This window comes from Heliangelus exortis, chromosome Z (genome assembly GCF_036169615.1).
Source record: "Heliangelus exortis chromosome Z, bHelExo1.hap1, whole genome shotgun sequence".
Taxonomy (NCBI): Eukaryota; Metazoa; Chordata; class Aves; order Apodiformes; family Trochilidae; genus Heliangelus; species Heliangelus exortis.
The window spans coordinates 53,680,922-53,702,355 of record NC_092454.1 but is presented as its reverse complement, the minus strand read 5'-3'; the positions used below and the strand labels follow the sequence as shown (position 1 = coordinate 53,702,355).

The 21,434-nt window shown below is 41.6% G+C and overlaps 3 protein-coding genes across 11 annotated transcripts in view; 1 reads left to right on the top strand and 2 right to left on the bottom strand.

Annotated features, from left to right (window-relative positions):
- Positions 1 to 2,092: 2,092 nt before the first annotated feature.
- On the bottom strand, positions 2,093 to 8,226 carry DIMT1 (DIM1 rRNA methyltransferase and ribosome maturation factor). Of its 3 annotated transcripts, XM_071731577.1 has the most exons (12): positions 8,099 to 8,226; positions 7,768 to 7,841; positions 7,247 to 7,333; positions 6,798 to 6,859; positions 6,597 to 6,690; positions 6,466 to 6,515; positions 5,336 to 5,459; positions 5,128 to 5,220; positions 4,334 to 4,398; positions 3,957 to 4,020; positions 3,342 to 3,448; positions 2,093 to 2,609 (listed from the first exon to the last, which is right to left on the bottom strand). In XM_071731577.1, exons 1-12 carry the CDS (start codon positions 8,157 to 8,159, stop codon positions 2,567 to 2,569), a joined length of 924 nt encoding a protein of 307 aa, XP_071587678.1. In that variant the 5' UTR covers positions 8,160 to 8,226; the 3' UTR covers positions 2,093 to 2,566. The 3 variants fall into 3 exon arrangements, with proteins under 3 accessions (XP_071587678.1, XP_071587677.1, XP_071587679.1); XM_071731576.1 differs by lacking the exon at positions 2,093 to 2,609 and having other exon boundaries at positions 3,071 to 3,448; XM_071731578.1 differs by lacking the exons at positions 2,093 to 2,609; positions 7,768 to 7,841 and having other exon boundaries at positions 3,071 to 3,448; positions 8,099 to 8,184.
- A 10-nt stretch (positions 8,227 to 8,236) lies between these two features.
- On the bottom strand, positions 8,237 to 9,372 carry LOC139790146 (uncharacterized). Of its 2 annotated transcripts, none has more exons than XM_071731579.1 (2): positions 9,271 to 9,326; positions 8,237 to 8,829 (listed from the first exon to the last, which is right to left on the bottom strand). In XM_071731579.1, the coding sequence occupies exons 1-2, from the start codon at positions 9,278 to 9,280 to the stop codon at positions 8,237 to 8,239; spliced, it is 603 nt and encodes a 200-aa protein (XP_071587680.1). In that variant the 5' UTR covers positions 9,281 to 9,326. The 2 variants fall into 2 exon arrangements, 1 of the variants encoding a protein (XP_071587680.1); XR_011723418.1 differs by having other exon boundaries at positions 8,748 to 8,836; positions 9,271 to 9,372.
- Positions 9,373 to 9,628: 256 nt separating this feature from the next.
- The window catches only part of IPO11 (importin 11), a 94,690-nt gene continuing 82,884 nt past the window's right edge, over positions 9,629 to 21,434 (top strand). For 3 of the 6 annotated variants that reach the window (XM_071731570.1, XM_071731567.1, XM_071731572.1), the window contains exons 1-5: positions 9,632 to 9,758; positions 10,361 to 10,428; positions 16,832 to 16,915; positions 17,199 to 17,342; positions 20,233 to 20,333. In XM_071731570.1, the coding sequence (XP_071587671.1) occupies positions 17,205 to 17,342; positions 20,233 to 20,333 (239 nt within the window). In that variant the 5' untranslated portion in view covers positions 9,632 to 9,758; positions 10,361 to 10,428; positions 16,832 to 16,915; positions 17,199 to 17,204. Of the gene's footprint in view, positions 9,759 to 10,360; positions 10,429 to 16,831; positions 16,916 to 17,198; positions 17,343 to 20,232; positions 20,334 to 21,434 lie in introns of all 6 variants that reach the window. The other 3 variants (XM_071731568.1, XM_071731571.1, XM_071731569.1) reach the window with 3 other exon arrangements.

The window sequence follows — 21,434 nt, the reverse complement described above, 5'->3', positions numbered from 1 at the left end:
ATTTTATTTTTTTCTAGCAAGACATCATTTCCACTGTACAATTAGTTTTGAGCTGCTGGACAACAGTGTGTATGCAGTGTAAGATGGGTCAGAAGAGAATTTAAAGGTTTGTACTGATAGTGGTTTGATATTCTAAGAGGAGCCATTTAGTGGAATATTCACTGTGCAGCAAATTTTGTTAACTGCATGAACTGAAATCTGGAATTACTCTTCTGAAAACACTGCTAGTATAGTCCCCTGCCAAATCAGCTGGCCTGGGTTTGTCCAGTTTTGTCTCTGATCTGTAACTTTGCAGAAGATCTAAATATGTCAGCACACTTGTTTTTTAATGTAACAATAATTTTATGGTTAAACTATTAAGGAAGTATGCTAAACAAAGAATTTTCACTTTAGTTGTTTCTGAGAACATTTTCTTTTAATTTGCTGCTGCATTTTGCTGCCACAGAATAAAGGAATTTGAAATTAGTCCTTCAGACATTCCCATCTCACAGGATAGTGGCAGTCACGCTGGTCTCTCTCCCGTCTGAGTACAACTTTTCTCCTTCAATCATGAGGTCTACGTCATCCTATGCATGGAATCTTTAAGTTTTATTTTTGGCTACATAATTTTACAGACCAAATTCATTTTCATTTCATTAATTTTCATTTCATTCATTTCATTAATCCCCTTGCATTGAATCACACATTTATTGTTTTATTTTACCTGGTAGCTGATGTTTCTGCATGATCTGCAATAATTTTCCTAGTATTTTATTCACACTTCAGGCTTGCTAGTTTCCTTCACCCATTTAAAACAAAAAACACTGAAGTCACCTTTGCACATGTAGTGGATCAAATTGGACAAGTCTGCATTTAGGCTAATTGTAATATATCTAATTAAAAAAATAGCAAACAATTTTTATACATACATTTTTTAAAAACTTTTCATCACTCTGCAAATGAATGAAAAAGTTTCTTTTGTAGTAAGTGCTACTTGAAAAAATATTTTCCCTTTAAAAAAAAAGATGAGTATGTTCTAAAACTTGCTATACTTGCAGAATTCAGTGTCTGATACTGAACCTGTAAGGATCAAGATAAATGGTAAAGCAGGTTATGGCTCTTGAAATCCTGTAGCCCTTGCTATGAGGGACTGCGATTACTTTAAAAGGACTCAGACAAGCTTATCTTGACTCCTGTACTGTAAAACAAGAGCATTAAGGAGTGCTCCAGCACTTGTTCCTTCTGCATGAGCCTCAGCATACTCGCCTCACTGATCAATTTGTTCTATATGCAGTGAATCAGCGCTAGAATTATTATAAAATAAGCAAGCAAACAATCTCTAAGAATCCCTGCAAATTCACGTGTGTATTTTTATACATGCTTCTCAATCAATGACTTTTAAGGAATTGAGATTGGATGTGTAAATGAAGTTCTGTCTCAGAGCAGTTTTTGTTAATTTGCCTCCCCTCTGCTTACTGTGGTCTTAGGGAAAGACACATGCTATACAAGAAAAAATTATTTATAGTAGTTAATAAAGTCATGCCTTCACTCCTGCTACAGTTCATAGTTATGATTTCCTGAATGACAGAACAGACCAAAGTGGATTTTTCTTCTGAGAGCTGCTATGCAGCATTAATGCAGACTCCCTTAGGAACACTGACTTGTCCTTTTTAACAAACACACGTAACCCAAACTATACTAAGACAGTTCAGTAAGTCTAGTAAGTCAGAACGCAGCCATGTGTTGTTCTTAAGAATCACTGAAAACTTTGATTTATGCTAAAACTGCTCATTGCCTTGCAGGATGAAATAGTTGTCCTATAAAAATAGCTGCTTCAATTTACTGTTCACAAAACCCCCCTTCTGGCTATGCTTATGAGCACTGGCCCTTCCGTAGTTTCCTACAGCTGTCTGGTGGAAATAAGGAGAGTGGTGTAAGAGAATACACTGTTATTTTCAGGTACTTTGATGATGTTCTTGTAAGTGATACCAAGGCCACAAGATAAATGAGATGGTTTCTGAAAAACAATTACTGGGATTTCTCCAAATGAAGGAGGTTACTAACAGACTTGGAGTGTGGGTAGCTGAGAGAAGACAAATGGAAGAGATAGCCATTTAAATTCAAAACAAAGTGTTTAAATATGCTTACAAACAAACAAATGAACAAATATCCCCAACAGATGAATGACTAGAGCTCTGGTTTTGTTGCCCAGACCAGATTTATGGGCTGTACTGTGCAGTATTGTGCAAGAATACACTTGAGGTTAAGTCCATGAGCAGAGAACACAGATTTCAATTATGGCAGCATCAATCCATGTTACTCAGTAAATTTAAAAATACACTAACATGTGGAACTCCAGCACCTTACTTCAGCTGTCAAAGAATTCACCACTTTTAAAATACAGGGTTGCAGCTTCTTGGCTACTGTCTGTGATAAAATTACATGTATGGTTTTAGTAAGAACCAGAGAGTGTATGCTGCATACTGTTATTGCTTCTGTGAGAAAAGCTTATCCCATTGCAGCCACTCTGGCTTAGGTAAGAATTTGGTGACAGAATATGGAACATGTTTCATTCTTCTAGTAGAGTCTATGAGAAATGGATGCCTTCTGAATTGAAGCCATGCAGCAGTCTGAAAGAGTGAAATATTTATGTTACAATTTCTATTCATTTACACTTCGATTTAAAGCCTTTTTAAGACACACTGGTTAGTAAAAACATGCAAAAGCAGCCATCACTATTCAACCACCATAAACATTTGTTGCAGATCTTAAAGTAGTTATTATCAAACTAGCTGTTTTAGATATGCAAGTGCAGTTTTCAGATTTTCAGTGCAGTTACTTTGCATCCTACTAGGTTTATAATGTTTCTTTATAAACAGTAGTAGTTATCGATTGTCACACTGAAAAATAGCTAGGAATTGTTCTTTAATTAGGAGAGGATTCATGTTTCTATTTAAATTAGCTGACCAGAAATAAGGGCAGAACATAGCAGTTAAATAATCAAATTTCCAAATTATGCTAGAGATTACAGCCTAATCCTCAAGACAGAAAAGGGTTGTGTAAGTCTCCAGGGAAATGATGTAACAGCCAATTTCATTATTTAAGCCATTTTTAGTGGAGACATAGAAGGCTCTAGTACACAAATAATCCGTAGTTAGTTGCTTCTCAATACAGCAAGCAGCAGTTAAAATATATAGAAAGTGTGTTGATTTATGTTCAGGACTGAAAGCAAGGAGTGCCTAGTATTGAAAGAAAAACAGCATTAGCACTGCTTCAGTGTAACCTAGTACTGCATTGTGCTATGCAAATATGACGCAGAATTTGAAGAAGGTTGAAAGGAAGACATAAAGAGAAAAATATACCTAATGAAATCATCTATATCCATTGAACGGGCTCGTTTTTCAGAGTAACCTGTATTCTTTAGGACTGTCTGTATTTTCTCTGCAATTTTAAAGTTTTCGGGAATTTCCTGTCAGCGGAAAATAGGATACAAATTAATTGCCTATTCCTAGAATTGAAAAAGATTAATTTAAATCACCTGCTCTTTTCCTGCTTCTACAGTATTTTTTGTTTCAAGTGATAAAAATCCATTGTATTTCTTCTTGTGTCTTTTTCTATTCTTATATCTGAATTTTTATACTTCAGCTCACTCACTATATGGATCACAACAGTATTGCTAAGCAGACACAGGAAGTTTCATTGCATTCTTAATAAAGTCCTTGAGACATGGCATGTGCAGCCAATGTATTAATAACATACTCATCTTTCAGCTTTTTCACTAATACCTTATATATTTTTCACCCTTTTATATTTTTCTCTTTTCTAAGAAAAGAGTTAAGTTCCTTCCTCTCTCAAACTATTTTGGAAAAACTGCTTTCATGTTGAGTTTTCCAGTGTTAATTTTTTACTCATATAGAAGTCAGTAAGTAGGTCACAGTACACATAAACAGAATTCAATATACTGAAAAGAAACTTACTGTATTATGTAAAGAACAATGAATTCGATAATTTCGATCCAGCAACTGCTCTACAGCACTTGACCTGGAAGAAACACAAGTTTAGGATGAAAATCAATCTTCAACTAGCTTTTTTTCACTTGATTGGTTGTTAATCTTTACTATTAAAAACCCCCCTAGATGACTACATAGATCTGTACTTTTTAAACAGCTGCTTTCTTCCTTCTAAAAAAATAACAAAAAGCTTTGGAACTTGCATCAGTCCTCCATCATATCTTATCCCAGCCTGTGCTGGAATGGATGTAACACTGCTATCCATTTGCACAAAAGAAACTGCTAGAAATTGAGAGATGAGCTCTCAAATTTTGTTAGTATTTCCTTTAATAGAAGCTACTTACTTAAATGCTGCAGAGAGTGTCTTGTTTTTCCTAACAAAGGCTATCCTTACCAGACCATCCCATTCCTGAAATGAAAATTTTCAGAATTCAGAGAAAGGAACATATAGCTACTACAAACAAGGATGGTCACCAATACTGTGAAATTGAACAGACAGCACTTCATTAAAATATATTTCTAAACAATACAAAACCAGTCCTGGCAAGCAATACAAATGGAGGAGAAAGTATTCCACCACAAAACCTTTTGAACTGCTGTTTTTTTGTGCTTGGGTACTACTGGCCAGATCTTACATGTAGAGATAGCAGACAGTTGAAGAAAATCCAGCTAACTTTTGGCAAGGCTTAAATGGTCCTTAAGATCAAAGCATTTTAAAAATTAACTTTGAGAATACTGTTCTCTTAACATCTGTCTTCTACATGCTCATCTGAAGATAAGGCTTCTCTCAGATACTCCTTTGATCATAATCAACTAAGTCACGAGACAGAAGGGTCTCTGGGAGATATAAACCATGATGAAAGGGGCATTATTACTAGCAACTCTCCAGCTGCAGTGAAGATGGCATCTCAGTCTTCTCAGAAAAACTGTAAACAATGCTGCACTGTGAAAGTGATGGTGACATGTTCAGGTGAAGTCCTAACACAAGCCTTATGGGTAAAGGAATAGGTATTTTGGAATTATGTAAATGCCAATCAAAAGCTGGTACTTAGTAGTGAAAACAGCATGTAGAACTGAATAACAAGAAAAAGTATTATCACTAATATGTTACACTGTCATTACAGCATACCATGCTTACCTGGAAGTTGATGGGTGGTGGTGGGTTCTTTGGCTCTATTCTGACAACACTGGATTCAACTTTGGGAGGAGGCCTGAAATTGTTCTTTCCAACCTATCAGTCAGGAGTAGCCAAACAGCTGTATGAATAACTAGCAAATCCTTATATTCCTAAAAACGTTCTTCTGTCTTTGACAGCTGAGTTAGCTAATGCAGAAAGACATACATACCTTCATCAGATGGTCAACTCGAGCTAATAACTGAGTATTAATAGAGAGTCTGCAGTATAGTTTAGATCCTGGTTTTGCAACCAAGCGAAGTGCAAATTCCCTTTGAAACATAAGTATTGCACACCTGACAAGAAGAGAAATTAGAAAATTAATTCTATGTAATCAACTTTTACATCCAAAGGCAATTACCACACTTGGAATAAACAGGTTTTGTCTCAACACTTAGTAAGTTTGTAATAAACAAACTCTGCCTTAACAGCTCAGAATATGCTTAAAACCAAACCCACAAGCCTTGGTGAAACCATCTATATCTCCTTGCAGCTACCTTAGAATTCAAGTCTTTATATTGCTAAATGGATCATTATCAAAGAAACAGGATAGTTGCAGTTTTTTGCCTGGATGTATAAAATAGTTGTAGAGAGAACCACAAGTCCTCAGGTGTTGCCGATAATGAACTGGGAGCTTAGGCCCAGCTGTGCCCAATAATTAGGGCCTGCCCCAGCCGGAAATGGGCGGGGCTGAAGGGCAAAATAAAAGGCATGCTCCCAGAAGCAGAAGGAGACAAGAGAGGAAGACACCTGAGGAGAGGGATGGCAAGAGAGCTCCAGAGAAGAGCCGTGTCCCCGAGAGAAGGCTCGCCGCAACAAATAGTTTTGAATAACTTTATGAATCTTTCAAACCCAAACACACTAGCTCCAAAAATGGATTGGCAATGTCACCAACATTAGTGAAATCAACAAATGCTGACATATTTTTAGACCAGAGCACAGATCTTGGCTTTGATCCTACACTTTCTACCCTTCCTTTCTCAGGTAAAAAGGCACTTGAAATGCTACAATGCCCTACTTAGCTCTGGAATAACAATTAGTTATAATATATGTGTAAAGAGAAGCAACTCCTGCTTTCATCAGCTGACACTCGCTGATGCCAAGACTAAATTTTCTCCTTCTGCTCAAGACATTGACATAAACTGATTTCCAGACACTGGAATACATATTCGAGAAAAATTCTGGTGCAGCTCTTATGCATCAAACTCATAACCTAAGAACTAAAAAAAAATTTGATTTTGGACAATTTTTAAAACTAATATTCCTCCATCAGGTAATTCAGAGCTGTGTTCTTCCACATACCTGAAAAAAGGTCTGTGAAGCAACAACTTGAAAACAAAAGGTGAAGAAATCTGAAAAAAAGAGCAATAACATTTGTATGATTTCCAGACAGTTGTACTTTTAAAAAGGACGTAAGTTTTACCACCTCATACCTGGTAAGGCAAGTTAGCCACACACGCATCAAAGAATGGCAAGTCTGTTTTCAAGATATCTCCAACCTTGATTTCAAGTTTGTTTGCCAGACACCTGAGGGAAGATACAGTTGTTTTCCTCAGAGAAGCATAGTGCCAAAGCTTTTGCCAAATAAGCCCCACGGCTTCTAAGCACTCACTATTTCCGCAGTTGATACTTACGTGCCCTGCACTCTCTTCTGAAGTTCACCAACAAGCCTAGGGTCTATTTCACAAGCAATAACCTGAAAAAAAAATATATGTTTGCAACTTTATAAAATTCCTCTTAACTGAATATAAAGTTTTAGTTGTAAAAAAAGTCCTCTAGCATTGCTACAGATTTAAACAATTACTTAAAATTCCCTCTAAGACCATATACACCATCATGCCCCCCCAAGAATACAAAAGCCTTACACATCAATGTATAACAGCAATGGATCTTGACAAAACCATACAAGGCTTACACGAACATCTAAAAACTCATTGGAATTACACAAATATTAAGAAAAATATCCATACGGTAATTCTACCAATTTGAATCAAGCAGATGAAGATCTTTTGGTTTGTCACAATGTATACATCACATCGTGGTTAGAGGTTGGGAAGGTGGCAGTGGGGCAGTTCACACTTACTTTTTTTACTTTCTCTAACATCTTCACCGTCAGGTTACCAGTTCCCGGGCCTACTTCCAGAATGACATCGGTACGTCGCAGGGCAGCCTAAGAACAAACAGCAGTTCAGTCCTTTTTTTCTGGAAACGATTTCAAGCAACCACTTCATTTTAAAAAGAATGGTAGACGCAGCTCAGTAAAAAGCAGATATCAGCTACCAGAGGAGCTTGAACGTCATTTAGAAAAGGACGAGGAAAAATGTGAGCACAAGAGTACCTGTACGCTTATTTACGTGGAAGGTCCCCCCGCAGCCAGAGAAAGACGGGAGTCAGGGATGAGCCGACACCGCCCTCCGCCCCGGACCCTCCCCGCCAGCGAGGCAGGCACACAGCGCCCAGCCCCAGTCCTAGCTCCAGGTGGTACAGTGACCCCCTGCCCCCGCCCCATTCCCATCCCCATTCCCATTTCCATCCCCATCCCGGCCGGTACATTGCCCCCCATCCCCACCCCTGGCCGGTACACTGTCCCCCTGCCCCCGCCACCTTCTCAATGATGCTGTTGACGACGAGGGGGTTCTTCAGGATATGCTGGCCGGCCCCGGTGTTGAAGCGGATACCTAGGGCAGAGACCGGCGTTACTACTCCCACCGGGGCACCCGCGGGAACACCGGGACAAACCCTCCGGTGCCGTCAGCTTCTCCCCGCTCAAGTTGCTCTTCCCATGTAGCTCTCCCCTCCCCCGAGCCCCCTGGCGGGGCCGCTCCCGGCACCGAAGCGTCCCCACGAACGAGAGAGCGCGAAGACCCTTGTGCCCCCGGCCCGGCCCTGCCCTTCGTTCCCGGTGATGCCGCCGCTCAGCCCAGCCCGCACTCACCCGTGGCGCGGCCCTCCCGGCGCTCCAGCCGCGGCCGCTTACCAGCCCGCACCTTGGGCATGGCGACCGCCGGCACCACTCGGCCCTGCTGCTGCACACGTGCCGGGCCGGACTACAACTCCCGACCAGCACCGCGGCTCAGCCGGACATGCGCGAGCAGGCAGGGCGGTACGATGCGCGGCGGCGGAGAGCGCCCCCCAGCGTCCCGGCGGTGTTCTCGGTGGAGTCGGCGGCTTCGGGGTGCGAAACATCTCGCCCGAAAGGAACGGCGCGGAGCTGCCGTTGTGCTCCGTTACACCGGCCGGGCTGCAGGACTGCACGTACAAGTCCCTGCCAGCTGTCGGGAGAGCTGGGTCTGCGGGATGAATCATAAGAGCGAGCACCGAAAAGGAGGAACGTGCCTCGCTCCCGCGTCAAGGAGAAGGGCGGCGCGCTGAGCGGGCTGAACCGACGCCGTGCCGTGAGCGGCCCCCGGGGCTCTGCCGCACCGGCGCTGCAGCCGCGGCTTACTGCCGGGTAGGGGGCGAGGAATACCGGGAAAGTGGGGAATAAGGCGTTCCACGGGGCTGCAGAGAAGGCAAGGAGAGCCGGCAGGAAGGGGGAAGAGGAAATAAAGTTCTGTGTAGAGAGGATTTTCTCTGGGTCAGAATATGCTACTTGAAGCTGAACACGAACCGCTACAGGTACTGCTGCTTCCACCAGCCCTGGAATGGGGGACCTCGTTCCTGTACCTGCCACCTGCCACAAAAACCACGTTTCAACGCGAAAAAAAATCTATTCGAAAGGTAATTCTCAGCAGCTTCTGCTGACTAAGGCAACAGGCCAGTATCACTAAGCAGGACACAGCACCTGGTAACCCAGTCGCTGCCGCCGAGCCCCGGGAGGCACAGAGCTGCCGGCTCCTTGCCAGCCGCAGGCACGGGGACCTGGGGCTCAGGCCTGGGGACTACGCCAGGCACCTGATCAATCTTTTGTTATTCCCCCAAATTATCACAAATCCAGTTAACGTTACACACCTCAGTGTGAAACCTGAGTGTGTGAGTATTAATGCCATCCATTAACACCATGCATACACCTGCCCCTCCACACCCTCCTCCCTGCCAACGTAACTGTTCGGAATAACCACGTAACACTTCAGTAAAACTCTCACGAGTTTAATTTTTGTCAGTTACCTTCAGTCATTCACACACACAACTCGCCGGGATGGGAACAGCGCGGCGGCCGCTGCCCGGCGGTGCCGTGATTCCGACGCCGGTAGCGCCGACCGGGCGACGACTTCAGTGGCCATTAGGCGAGTGACCCGCGGCACTGCGGGGGCGGCGGGGTGAGCCCCTGCCCGCAGCTCCGGAGCCTTCGCCCGCAGAGCGGACCCCACGGAGCGGATCCCGGGGCCGGCGGCAGCGCCCCCGCCCCGCACGCGGCACCCGCTGACGTCAGGCGGCGCCGTGCACCCCGCCCGCGCCGCTCGAGCCTCCGCCCCCGGCGGCGGCCCGGTTCCCCCGTTCGCCTGTCGCCGGGCATTGACGTCACGGCGTGGCGCCGGGGGGGCGGGGTCCCGCGGCGGCCGCACCCGGTCCCGGCTCGTGGCGCGCGCTTCGGAAGAGGGGGGGTGTCACGCGCGCCAGGTCCGCCCTGGTAGGGTCTCGCGGCGGAGGCAGGGGTGAGCCGGAACCGGGACCGGGACCGGGACCTCCCGACCCCGTTCTGCCGGGACCTGGGGAGCTGCCGCCCGGCTCCCCGGCGTGGCGGGCGGGCTGGTGGCGCTCGCTCGGCGGAGCCGATCGGTGCCGGTGCCGGGCCCGGGCGGGAGGGTGGGCCGGTGTGCAGAAAAGGAGCTGGTGGCTGAGGGAAGCGGCTTCAGCTGAGAGGAAGGCAGCGATCGGGCGCGGTGCCGTCCGGGCCCGCCGGGGGAAGGATCCGGCCCGCATTGCCCGCACGGGCTGCCCGCTGTGTCGGTGCAGCGTGTCTGTTGTGTGTCCGCGCTGCGCTGGCTGCCGCCGCCCGCAGAAGGTTAAGTTGGCTTTGACGGGTTACATTGCTGGGCAGAGGCAAAGTGCTTCCTCGGGACAGGAAGAAAAAAAATACCGATTCGGGTGAAATATTTCCCCGTTTCTTCTCGAGACACTTTTCAGTCGGGGTAGAATTGAAGGGGACGCATCAGACGAATACCAGGCAGTAAGGCACGTGGTCTGCCGACAGAAGTTTTTTTGTACAAAAAGGCTAGTACTGGCCTTCAGTAAAGGTGGTTGTGTTCCTCTGCAGGCTGGAAAATAGTTGCTGCTTTACAGTAAAACGATCGTTTCATCGAAGACAGAGTCAGTGAAGCAGTGGTGAGTTATTTCTCCAGTTCGTTACCTTAAAGCTAACACGTGTAACATGTAAGAATGTGTCCCTAAATACGGTGCTATTACTGCTTCCTTCTGCTTCTGTGAACCTTGCTTTCCGTGTCTGAGATGAAGTGATGTCCACGGGTTTGATTAATGTATTTGCTGTGCCTTTCAAATCAGCATTCATAATACGAGGTAACTACCTCAGTCTTTATACCTGGTGCACTTCTTATGGATTTTCGTTCCTTGAAACTTCAACAGCATTTTTTTTTTTTCATTGCTCCCTGCTTTTTGTTTCGTGGTACCTGTCTGCAGAAGGGTATGTTAGTACCATACGTATAAATGACATAGTCGAAGTTTTTGTTACCCAGGCTTTATATAGAAAGTTTTGGAATGGTATAAGCAAAAGCATCAGTTCTTAACTATGGTTAAACTGAAGTTTTTAAAGCCATTTCAGAGTGTGAGGGCAGATTGATACTTACACTTCTGCTTCAGCTGTTGCACACTGGTTTGTGTTTTGTTGAAAATTGTTAAAATGAGGTGAATGATTAAGAAGTCAAAGAAATTACATTGTTCCTGGGAGATTTGCCTTGCCTATAAGCTTGCTGTTAAACATCAAAAATACTCTTATTTTTTGTGTGTTTGACTTTTTCTATGTAATCAATACTTCACCATATGACAGTTTTTTTATGAGTTATATCCAAGCAAATCCTTGGACTAGTCCCACTCATGTTTTTACTACCTTTTTTTTTTCTGTTAAATTTTTTCATCAGTTTGGTGCTTTCCATTTAACCTAAAAAGTCATTCTTCTTGGTATTTTATCTGTAATTTAACTTCTCTTAATTATATCATCAGGCTCACTAATTCCTGTCCCTTATGCCTGTGTTCTTGGTTGGTCTCTTATCCTCTTATCCATCATGCTGATTTTTTTCAGACACAATTTTTAGCTTCAGTACCACACTTTTGTAGACAGCCTTGCTCATTTAAAGAAAAATTAGTTTATGATTTCAGTTAAGATTATCAGTTAAGACTAACAGTAGAAGTAGTGATTGTGGTCATTAGTGTAGCCATTGTAATAGGGTACAACTACAATACTAATAGGATACATATAGTTCCTTTCGTTTTACTGTTCAGTAGGAAAATTAATAAATGAGACAGGTACTGCTGTGTTAGAAAAGAGGCTCATGGGAAAGTTTATGTAAGGCTGGAGAGAGATTGGTATAACTACCAACTGTTCCTGAAATTGGCAGTATCTTTAAAAACACTAATAGTGTGTCATATCAATATCAGTAGAAATGCTAGCATGCATGTTACTCATTTCAGAAGGTGATCCATAGTGGTTCCTGTGTAAATCATGATCCAAAGAAGCCCTGACCCATCAGTCAAAAGAGAAAAAAAGAAAAATGGAGGAAAGTGTGTGTGGGTTTTTTGAGAGATCTGAACTTAAATCTCTGGAGTACAACTGTTCTGTCTGTAGGAACAGATTTCACAAAGGCATCTGTACCCAACAGTAATTAAGACTGTGTTTTGGGAGGATCCCATCAGCATGAAGTATGAGATGTAGTCCTCATTGAATCAATCACCTTCAGAGTGCATGCAGAGGCTAAGGTCCCAATGGAAATCCTGCTGATGAGAAGAGAATGCAATGAAAGTCTTTGTCAGAGTTGAAATTCTCTGTTAGGACCTGAGCCTGTAATAGCTTGGCACAACTGGAAGTCCTGTATTCTTCCTTTCTTGTGGAGCCATTTCTGGTGTCTGTGGAACCATGTGCTCAGCTGGCTTGATTTTTGGCTTGGTTTCTTGTGTGTCCCATCCCACCCCCCTTTAGGCCTTTCTGGGAATTCTTATGTTGACTGTCATAATATTTAATATGCTCTAAGTTCACTTCATGTTTTGATAAGACAGAGACCCTGAAGATTGATATACAGGATTGATCTCAGGAACTTGTGGTTTCACTTTTAGGTATTAGTTTTACTTGAATGTTCTCTAGCTAGTTCTTCAGCAGGTGTTCTGAAGCCATCTTCAAGGTATGATACTGTTTTGGTTTTTTGTATATGTTTTGTATATGAGTTGATTGTTTTTTTATTTTTTAAGGTTTAAGAAAAACATTGCTTTTATTCCCTCTAGCTTAAGATTTTTTTTTTTTTTGTGAGAAAAAGGAGGTTGCTAATACTGCAGGATTGTATTTTGCTGGGAAGGGAGATTGCTAGACATGGCTGATATTCACTTTTACAGTACTGGTAAGCACTCTAATAGAGTCATAGATCTAGTAGTTGTCATAGTGTTTTATTAAAGTTGTCATTTGGTGCAAGCCTTACACAGGCATAAGCCATCACTTCTGCAGAAGCAGCAGTGTGTCTGTTGCACAACGAAGAAGCTGCCTGCTTTTTTATGCTTAGCACATTTGCCTGTCTAGCAGTGTGGTGTGGAAATAAGTGTGGACCTTGAGCCAAACAAAAAACTGCATTTTCCCCTTTTCCTCCAGCTTCAGGTATTTAAGAGGTAGAGGGACAAGCAGAGGGTTGTACTAGTTATCTTGGGGCCATACCTCTTGGTTGCCTCAGGGTAATTAATTTGTAGCTAGCTTAAATTGCAATTTTGAGTCCAGTGCAATGAGATGATTTGAAAATATTTTGGGTTTTTGTTAAAAAAAAAAAAAAAAAGAAAAAAAAGAAAGAAAAATACTTGAAAAAAATAAGACTAGTGGCTTCCCAAAAGAAAGCAGCAACTCTTCAGAGGAAATTCTTCAATGTAAAAGTAGCGCATTCCTGGTCTGTATGGGTTCTGGTGATAGTTTGTAATGAATTCAGCAAAACTGCTGTCATAATGAAGGATTTTTGCCATTTGTTTATCTTGCCATTTGTATTAGCTGAACATGTATCCGATGTTTAATTTTTTTGCCATCCAAGCCATAGAATAGATGCTTCCTTAGATATTTTACATAATTTATAAACTTCATCTAAAATTTGCCCATTCTTTAATGAGATTTGTCATTTTGCTAATGATAGCAGCATCCAGTGTTGTATGAGGACTGTTGTTTACATGGGGTCAAGAAGCAACCGTGCAAGTTAACGGGAGACTAAATCTCCTGAGGACTATCAAATTTAAATTCCCTGCATTGTACCAGGAAATACTTAAAACACAGTTTTGTGGAGAATGGGAGCCATTATTCAGAAATATCACTAGATGGTCACCCTGACCTGGGCATCTGCTGTGGTCTCTGACAGAGACAGATCACTGGGTTAAATTAATTTTTGTTCTGACCTGCTAAGGTTGGTTTGTTTTATTGTGGCTTTTTTTGAGTTGCTCTGGTTTTTAGAGGAAAATACAGACCTTTCCAAGGTTGGGACGTATTAATAAAGCTTTCCAAATATTTATCAGTTTTATTGTTATTGCCTTTAAATCTGCCAGCTAATTGTTTTGCAATGAGAAAATGAAAACAAAGACTTGTGTTTTTTGTGTTTGTACTGCACTCACTTGAGTGAGTCAGATAAGAACTGTTCTAGGTGATATATTCAAATTTTTAGTAGAAGCACTATTCCCATGGTGAAAAACTCTATTTTTTTTTTCTTCAGATTTTAATGCAGCGGAGAAATAATTTAACTAAGCTGATGTGATCTTAATTTTGTAGTGCAAAATCTGTTCCTATATGATTGCTTCACAATCTGGTTTTTTTCCTCTCAAATGAGTATGTCCTGGAGATACACTGTTGCTACACATGCAGTTTTCCTGTGGAAACTCATGATTTGGGGAACACTGTTCAGCAAAAGGCTTCTTTTAATTAAGCTCCTCTGAAGTTATTTAATGTTTTGCTTACATACACATATTCAGACAGCTTAGTAACTTTCAGAAGTTCTGTCTTTGGTTTTAGTTTAATAACAAAACTGATGGTCTGCTGTTTTTTCAGTTGAGTAGCAGCTGCAGAATTGTGTTTTATCAGATCTTGTTTGATAGTGTAAGGTAAGACTGTATTTCTTTTGAAAATAAGCAAGTTGACTTTTGAGCGGAAATAAATGAAATCAGTCCATAACATTAAGTTTAATTTTGATCTTTCAGGAGTTGAATTATCATTTCCTCCTTGGGGTAAACTCTTCACCTAGTTCTGTTACATGTTTTTTCTCGTCTTTCCTTCACTATTACTACTATATGTGCTCTGAAATTTTGTTAGTAACACTAGATATTTTAGTGCTACAGTGTTTGTATCAGAAAAATCTCAATATATATTTTATTGCTGATTTTTTTTGAGGGTACTTATTTTACTGAAGTTCTTTGTGCTGTGAATGTGGAGTTTCCACTGTGATACTTACAAGTTAATCTTTTGGTGTTGTCATTACATTGCTGCTTCCTGGCCAGTTCTAACCGGGCAATGACAAAGGCAGGATAAAGTACTCAAAATATTTCCAAAAAAGGTAGCTGAAGGTACTGCACCTAAATTTACAAATTTTTTGTTTTATGGTTATTTTTTATGGAAAAATGAAGCTGGCAGGGCTCAAAAGTGTAACATCAGTCTTACCCTGACATTGCTTCCTTGTGCTGGGCTCTATTCCACATCAGGTAAGCCAGTACCAATTGGCTTTTATAGTCTAAATTAGTCTTGGTTCCCTGGCAGTTAATGCCCTTCTGAGAAGTAAGATGCAAATTTAAATGCTTATTATGTAAAAGTCTCACAAATGCAGGAAGATTTCAGAGAATCTACAAATTGACAGAAATTGAAATGACTGACAAAAGTAGATACAAAATATTAGAAGGTAGATTGTTTAGGGTGAAGTGAGTTGGCCATGTCTGGCTGCCAGGTGCCTGTGAATCCACTCTCTCAATCCCAGCTTCTCTACCTCCTTTGGAGCAGCACAGAGTGGTGGGGAATGGTTGTGGTCAGTTTGGTCAGTTTATCATGTGTTGTCTCTGCTCCTCCTTCCTCCTCGCACTCTTCTGTTGTCCCAGTGTGGGGTCCCTCTTGACAGGACACAGAAATTCATGAAATTCTGCAGCATGGGTCCTTCCCATGGGCTGCAGTTCTTCACAAACTGGTTCAGTGTGAGTCCTTTCCATGTGTCTCTTCCATGGGGTGCAGGCATTCAAGAACAGATTATTCCAGTATGGGGGGGTCTCTGTCATAATCCAGAGTGGGCTCTCCGTGGTGTGGCAGTTTCCTTTAAGCACACCTGCCTGCTCCAGCTTGTGGTCCTCCATGGGATGCAGGTGGTATCAGCTCTACTGTTAGCTTTCATGGACTGCAGAGGGACAGCCTTCCTCACCGTGGTCATCATCACAAGCTGCAGGAACATCTCTGCTCCTGTGTCTGGAGCACTTCCTCCCTCTCCTTTTCAACTGACTTTGGTATCTTCAGAGTTGTTTCTCTAACATATTCTCACTTCTCTCTGGCTGCTGTTGCACAATAGTTTTGTTCCCTTCACAACTTGTATCCCAGAGGTGCTATCACTATTACCTAGGCTATTGGTTGGTCCATCCTGGATCCATCTGGAAATGGTTCTGTTGGACACAGGAGAAGTTACTTGCCTCTTCTCACAGGAGCCACACCTGCAGCCCTTGCCACACAAACTCTGTGCACAGGGCAACTAAGGCAGAGATTAAAAAACATATCGCATGTAAAGTATAAAAGCAGAGGATGAGTCACTTGTCCTGTTAAATTGTTCCTGTAGAGACAGCTGGTATTGTTGTTCATGGTTTTGAAAGCATGGTTTCTTTAACTATAGAACCATCAGTTTTCAGTTTGTTTTTGTTTTTAAAGATGTTTGGCAATTCACATTGTTTTATGGGGTTTTTGTTGCTTTTTTTTTATTGTTCAGGGATGTTACTGGTGTAAAAGACCTTTAATCTTTCTGCTAGCTTTGTTGTTAGGGTGGATTTGTTTAGGTTTTTTTGTTTTTCAAAAAATTTTAAAACTATGTCAGAATATGATTTAATTTCCATAGTGCTCTTACCGACACCATAAAAATACACCTCTTGTTTTATTTTCCCCTGAAGGTTGCGAAGTTAAACTTTTTTTAAGTATTAAACAAAAGCAAATCATTAAACCTGTTTGTTGAAGAGGAACTGTGCTTGGTTGTGTATTCAGTAGTTTCTGTGGTCATTATAAACTTAACCTCTGTCATTGGGAAAGCAATATTGTGGTTTTTCATTATAGAGTATAAGAATGTATTTATATTGGAGATAGGCAATTGGCATTCCTAGTGTAGCTGATTAGCATTTTTTATGAGGAAAATGCTGTTTCATTTAGAACTCTTAATTATGAAGCTATAATTCATCCTCTTTTAATCAATATACAGTTTCTAGATCAATTTTAATTGTAGAATTTTACTGTCTGAAGTGGGCTGTTTTCTCTTTTGGGGAAAGACAATTCAGAGAATAAAGAAATATTAATACTCTGCATCTTTGGCTCTTTCAGACAGTCCCATGGTTGGCTTTGCCTGCAGCTGAAGTCATTGCTCATTGCAATTTGGCTTTTAGTTTGCTGTGCTTCAGAGGAGAGGTAATCAGCTTAAAATCAAAATATTTTCTGTAATTCCTCAGATCTAGTAAATGTGCTTGTGATGGTAGAGCTAATGCTTGCATTTTCTGCTGAGACATTTCTGAAAGCAAAATAGTTTAATCGCTGTACCTTGACACTCACTGCCTGTGAGTGGGTATAGTGCTGTCTTATACAGTGCAGTCTAATGAGAAATTAGTGTGGGGTGTTTAGGTTATGAATTCCAAACACATGTCTATATTTGTTGTCTTCTTTTGTTCCTTTCCTCCTTTTTAAATGTTCACAGATTTTAATGGATCTCAATAGTGCTAGCACTGTTGTTTTGCAAGTCTTGACCCAAGCTACTAGCCAAGATACTGCAGTCTTGAAGCCAGCTGAGGAACAGCTGAAGCAGTGGGAGACACAGCCGGGTTTTTACTCTGTCTTGTTGGTAAGATACACAGTGGAAAAAATCTCTATTTAAACTTTTGAGTAATTTTGCACATGGCTTTATAGAATACTGTTGAATCATGACAACTGGCTGAGGAAAGCCTGGAGTCGTTGTGGTCCAGCTACTAGGATCCTTATGTTGTGCAGTGGTAGATATTGTCATCACTGTGGCTCAAAGCAAGCTCTTTTCCCAGGCATTCAAGAGGAGGAAATCCAACTGTGAGAGTCATTATGGGGTGGCCAGTAGTCCTAGCCTGTTGTTGGCCTGTTGTGAATATTAAATAATAGAAGGCCAAGCAGGCCCTTGTCAAAGGAATTACCTTTAGTACCCTATGGGGCAGGGACACTGGTATATACTAGGGCACTAGGCACCATTTTCCTTTCTGTGGAGGTGATGCATTATTACTGTTATCACAAAAATTATCACAGAAATTCCCCTAGGCTTTTGATTTCTTTATGTTTGATACCCAACTGGTATTGTTTTAGTTCTTGTCAGTGGAGATTGATTCCTGGGTAGGTGAGCTGAATGGGCTGGTAGTAAAGTTCATGAAGTGGGAAAGGTGAATACTTCTAAAGGCACTAAGACCATTGATGAAATATATGCCATCTTCATCAACGACTTGGATGAGGGTATAGAATGTACCCTCAGCAAGTTTGCTGATGACACTAAGCTGGGAGGAGTGGCTGACACACCAGAAGGCTGTGCTGCCATTCAGAGAGACTTAGACAGGCTGGAGAGTTGGGCAGGGAGAAACATGATGAAATTCAACAAGGGGAAGTGTAGAGTTTTGCATTTGGGGAAGAACAACACGATGTCCCAGTATAGGTTGGGGGCTGAGCTGCTGGAGAGCAGTGTAGGTGAAAGAGACCTGGGGGTCCTGGTAGACAAGAAGATGACCATGAGCCAGCAATGTGCCCTTGTTGCCAAGAAGGCCAATGGCATCCTGGGGTGCATTAGAAAGGGTGTGGTTAGTAGGTCGAGAGAGGTTCTCCTCCCCCTCTATTCTGCATTGGTGAGGCCGCACCTGGAGTATTGTGTCCAGTTCTGGGCCCCTCAGTTCAAGAAGGACAGGGAAATGCTTGAAAGAGTCCAGCGCAGAGCTACTAAGATGATTAAGGGAGTGGAGCATCTCCCTTATGAGGAAAGGCTGAGGGAGCTGGGTCTCTTTAGTTTGGAGAAAAGGAGACTGAGGGGTGACCTCATCAATGTTTTCAAATATGTAAGGGGTGAGTGTCAGGGAGATGGAGTTAGGCTTTTCTCAGTGGTGACCAGTGATAGGACAAGGGATAATGGGTGTAAATTGGAGCATAGGAGGTTCAAGTTGAATATCAGAAAAAATTTTTTTACTGTAAGGGTGACGGAGCCCTGGAACAGGCTGCCCAGGGGGGTTGTGGAGTCTCCTTCACTGGAGACATTCAAAACCCGCCTGGACACGTTCCTAGGCGATGTACTCTAGGGGGCCCTGCTCTGGCAGGGGGGGTTGGACTAGATGATCTTTCGAGGTCCCTTCCAACCCCTAGGATTCTATGATTCTATGATTAAGATGGTGCAGGGTGATGTAAACATAGTCAAAGAAGGACTGTTTCAGAGAAGATGCTCAAAAGTTAATGATACGGCTCTCTGATTCTTATGTGTATGTTTTTAATAGTCTTAAAAGCACAGAAAAACTGCTTTTCCCACAACTGTCTTCAGCAGATAGGATGCATGACTCAGAATTATGGAGTGACATGTTCTGTTCTCTGTAGACTTTCATTAATTTGGAAAGTTGAGGGCAAGTCAAATGAATTAGCGGAAGAGCAAACCAAAATCTGACTTTTGAGCTGTCAAATTGCTTTTTACCAACTGTCTTCGCAAGAGTGTTTCTGTGGTGATAAATGGTCTTGAGAGGACAAAGCATTAATTGCCACTAACAAGACATTCTTTTATTTTCTGATGTTTGCTGTGAGAGATTACAGCTCAGGTTGTAGACAAAGTGAGCACTCACACGTGTTACTGAAGCTGATGTTAGTTTTAAATGTGTAAGCTAAAAATGCAAGGTTTGGAAGGCTCAAATACTCTTCATGCTGCTAATGTGGGAAAGCAGCCCTGTTTGGAGATAAATCAGCTTTTCTTAAAGTGTGAAATCTAAAAATAATCTCTCAAACTCAACAGAAGCAGAGTATCTGTACTGCTTTGTTAACTATGATTATGACTGGGAGGTTCTCTCAGAAAGAAAATCGTTGTCATCTTCCTGGCAGAGCAAAATAGAGTGGGGGAAAGCAGGTAGTTGTAAATGGAGAGTTGGTAATACAGCTAATCTCTGTGGGATACAGAAATAGGTAATTGCTTATTGTCAGACAGATTTGACTCTGGAATGATCAGGATAGAGAAAATTATGAACCATTAACATGCGTGTTTGTACAATTTTTAGTACCTAGTGGAGTTACTAACATCAGTTTCAGCTTCTCTTTCAAAGGTCTTACATCCCTCTTCTGAAAACAGAGCTGAAAAGTTAAAATTGCCATATTTGAAAAGCAACCTCTGTCCTTTACTAGTCATGCCAGTTTATGTATTGTGTGTATGTATAATAACTGGCTGGTGCTAGTAATTATTGTTGTTTTATTCCATGCTCAGCCAGTTGAGATTATAAATACATTTGCCCTATATATTTGCTTTATTTTTCATAGATCAAGTACTAGAGCTAGTGATAAGCATTTTTGAACTCTGTAACAATCAATGTTTAACACGTTGTTTTACTTGTCTGTCAAATGCTAGCTAATGCATTTTGTTTATATACACTTGTACATGCAGAGTTGTGTGTTTTTACACATACACAAGGCCATGTGTTAATGCCATTTTTATCCTGCTAGTGGCATAATGAACAGGTTTTAACTTAATTTTCTTTTAACAGAATATTTTCACAAATCATACCCTGGATGTAAATGTAAGATGGCTAGCTGTGCTGTATTTCAAAAATGGAATTGATCGCTACTGGAGACGGGTTGCACCACAGTAAGTTCATATTTTCTGCCACTTCACCCTTTCAGTTAGGCTTTGTTACACTTGGTAAACTGGAAAAGAGCAAATTCCTTGGTTGATGGAAGTTACTTTGGAATTCATGGTGAAACTGATAAAGTATTTAAAAATTAAAACTCTCTAATGAACCGGACTGTTTTTCTTATTACTTCTTGCAACTCTGTTAATGTTACACTTTTATAAACAGAGTTTCTTAGTTTCTATTTCATAGAAACCAGATTTTGAAGTAATGTGATAAACATTATGAAGTTATGTCCTGGTTTCAGCCAAGATATAACCAATTTTCTCTATAGAAATTTTACTTTTCAGGTAAGTCTCCTGTAAGTAATTGAAATTCCTGAAGTTAACAGTGACTTTTTGAGTCAGTGTCTACTGTTATCAGTAGGACTGATAACACTTGGTGCTTATAGGTATTGCTGGAGAGTCGTATGCAGAATTAAGGCCATTGCTTGGTTCTGCTTAACTTCATGTGCGCCAGAACTGAATTGGAGGAAAAGGGTCACATATGCAACCCTCCTGTAGGGAGGAGCAGACTGGACAGGTGACAGAAATTGATCAGAAATGTATTCCACCTAATACACCTGATACTCAGTACAAAGCTCAAAGGGTTGTGATTGTCAAGCTCTCTTCATTCATGATGAGCGTCATGAGAGGGCTCCATTTGTTCTTCTGCCTTTGATCCTGATCCCCACGTTTGTGCATCCAGAGTTGCTGAGGTGGGTGGGGGTAGGCCCAACTTCTGGTTTTGTGTATATGTGTTCATATTTATTTTTTAAAAATCATTATTGTTTATTAAACATTTGTAGATTAGTTTCCAGCCCCTAAGTCTTTCTCCATTACTCCCTTTGTCTTTTCTGGAAGAGGGAGGTGTTAGTAGAAAGCGTATGTTGTTTGTTTATTGCCTGCCCAGTGTTAAACTTGCACAAGTTAACGTCTGGTCTTCCTGATAGTGGCTGATATGAAAAGCAAGGAGTCTCTTGGAGAGTTTATTAAGGAGACATTTCATTTAAGCTCATGAATAATTCATATTGAGTATGTACATGAGGAAGAGGATGTTGCTCTCATGATAGCAAGTTC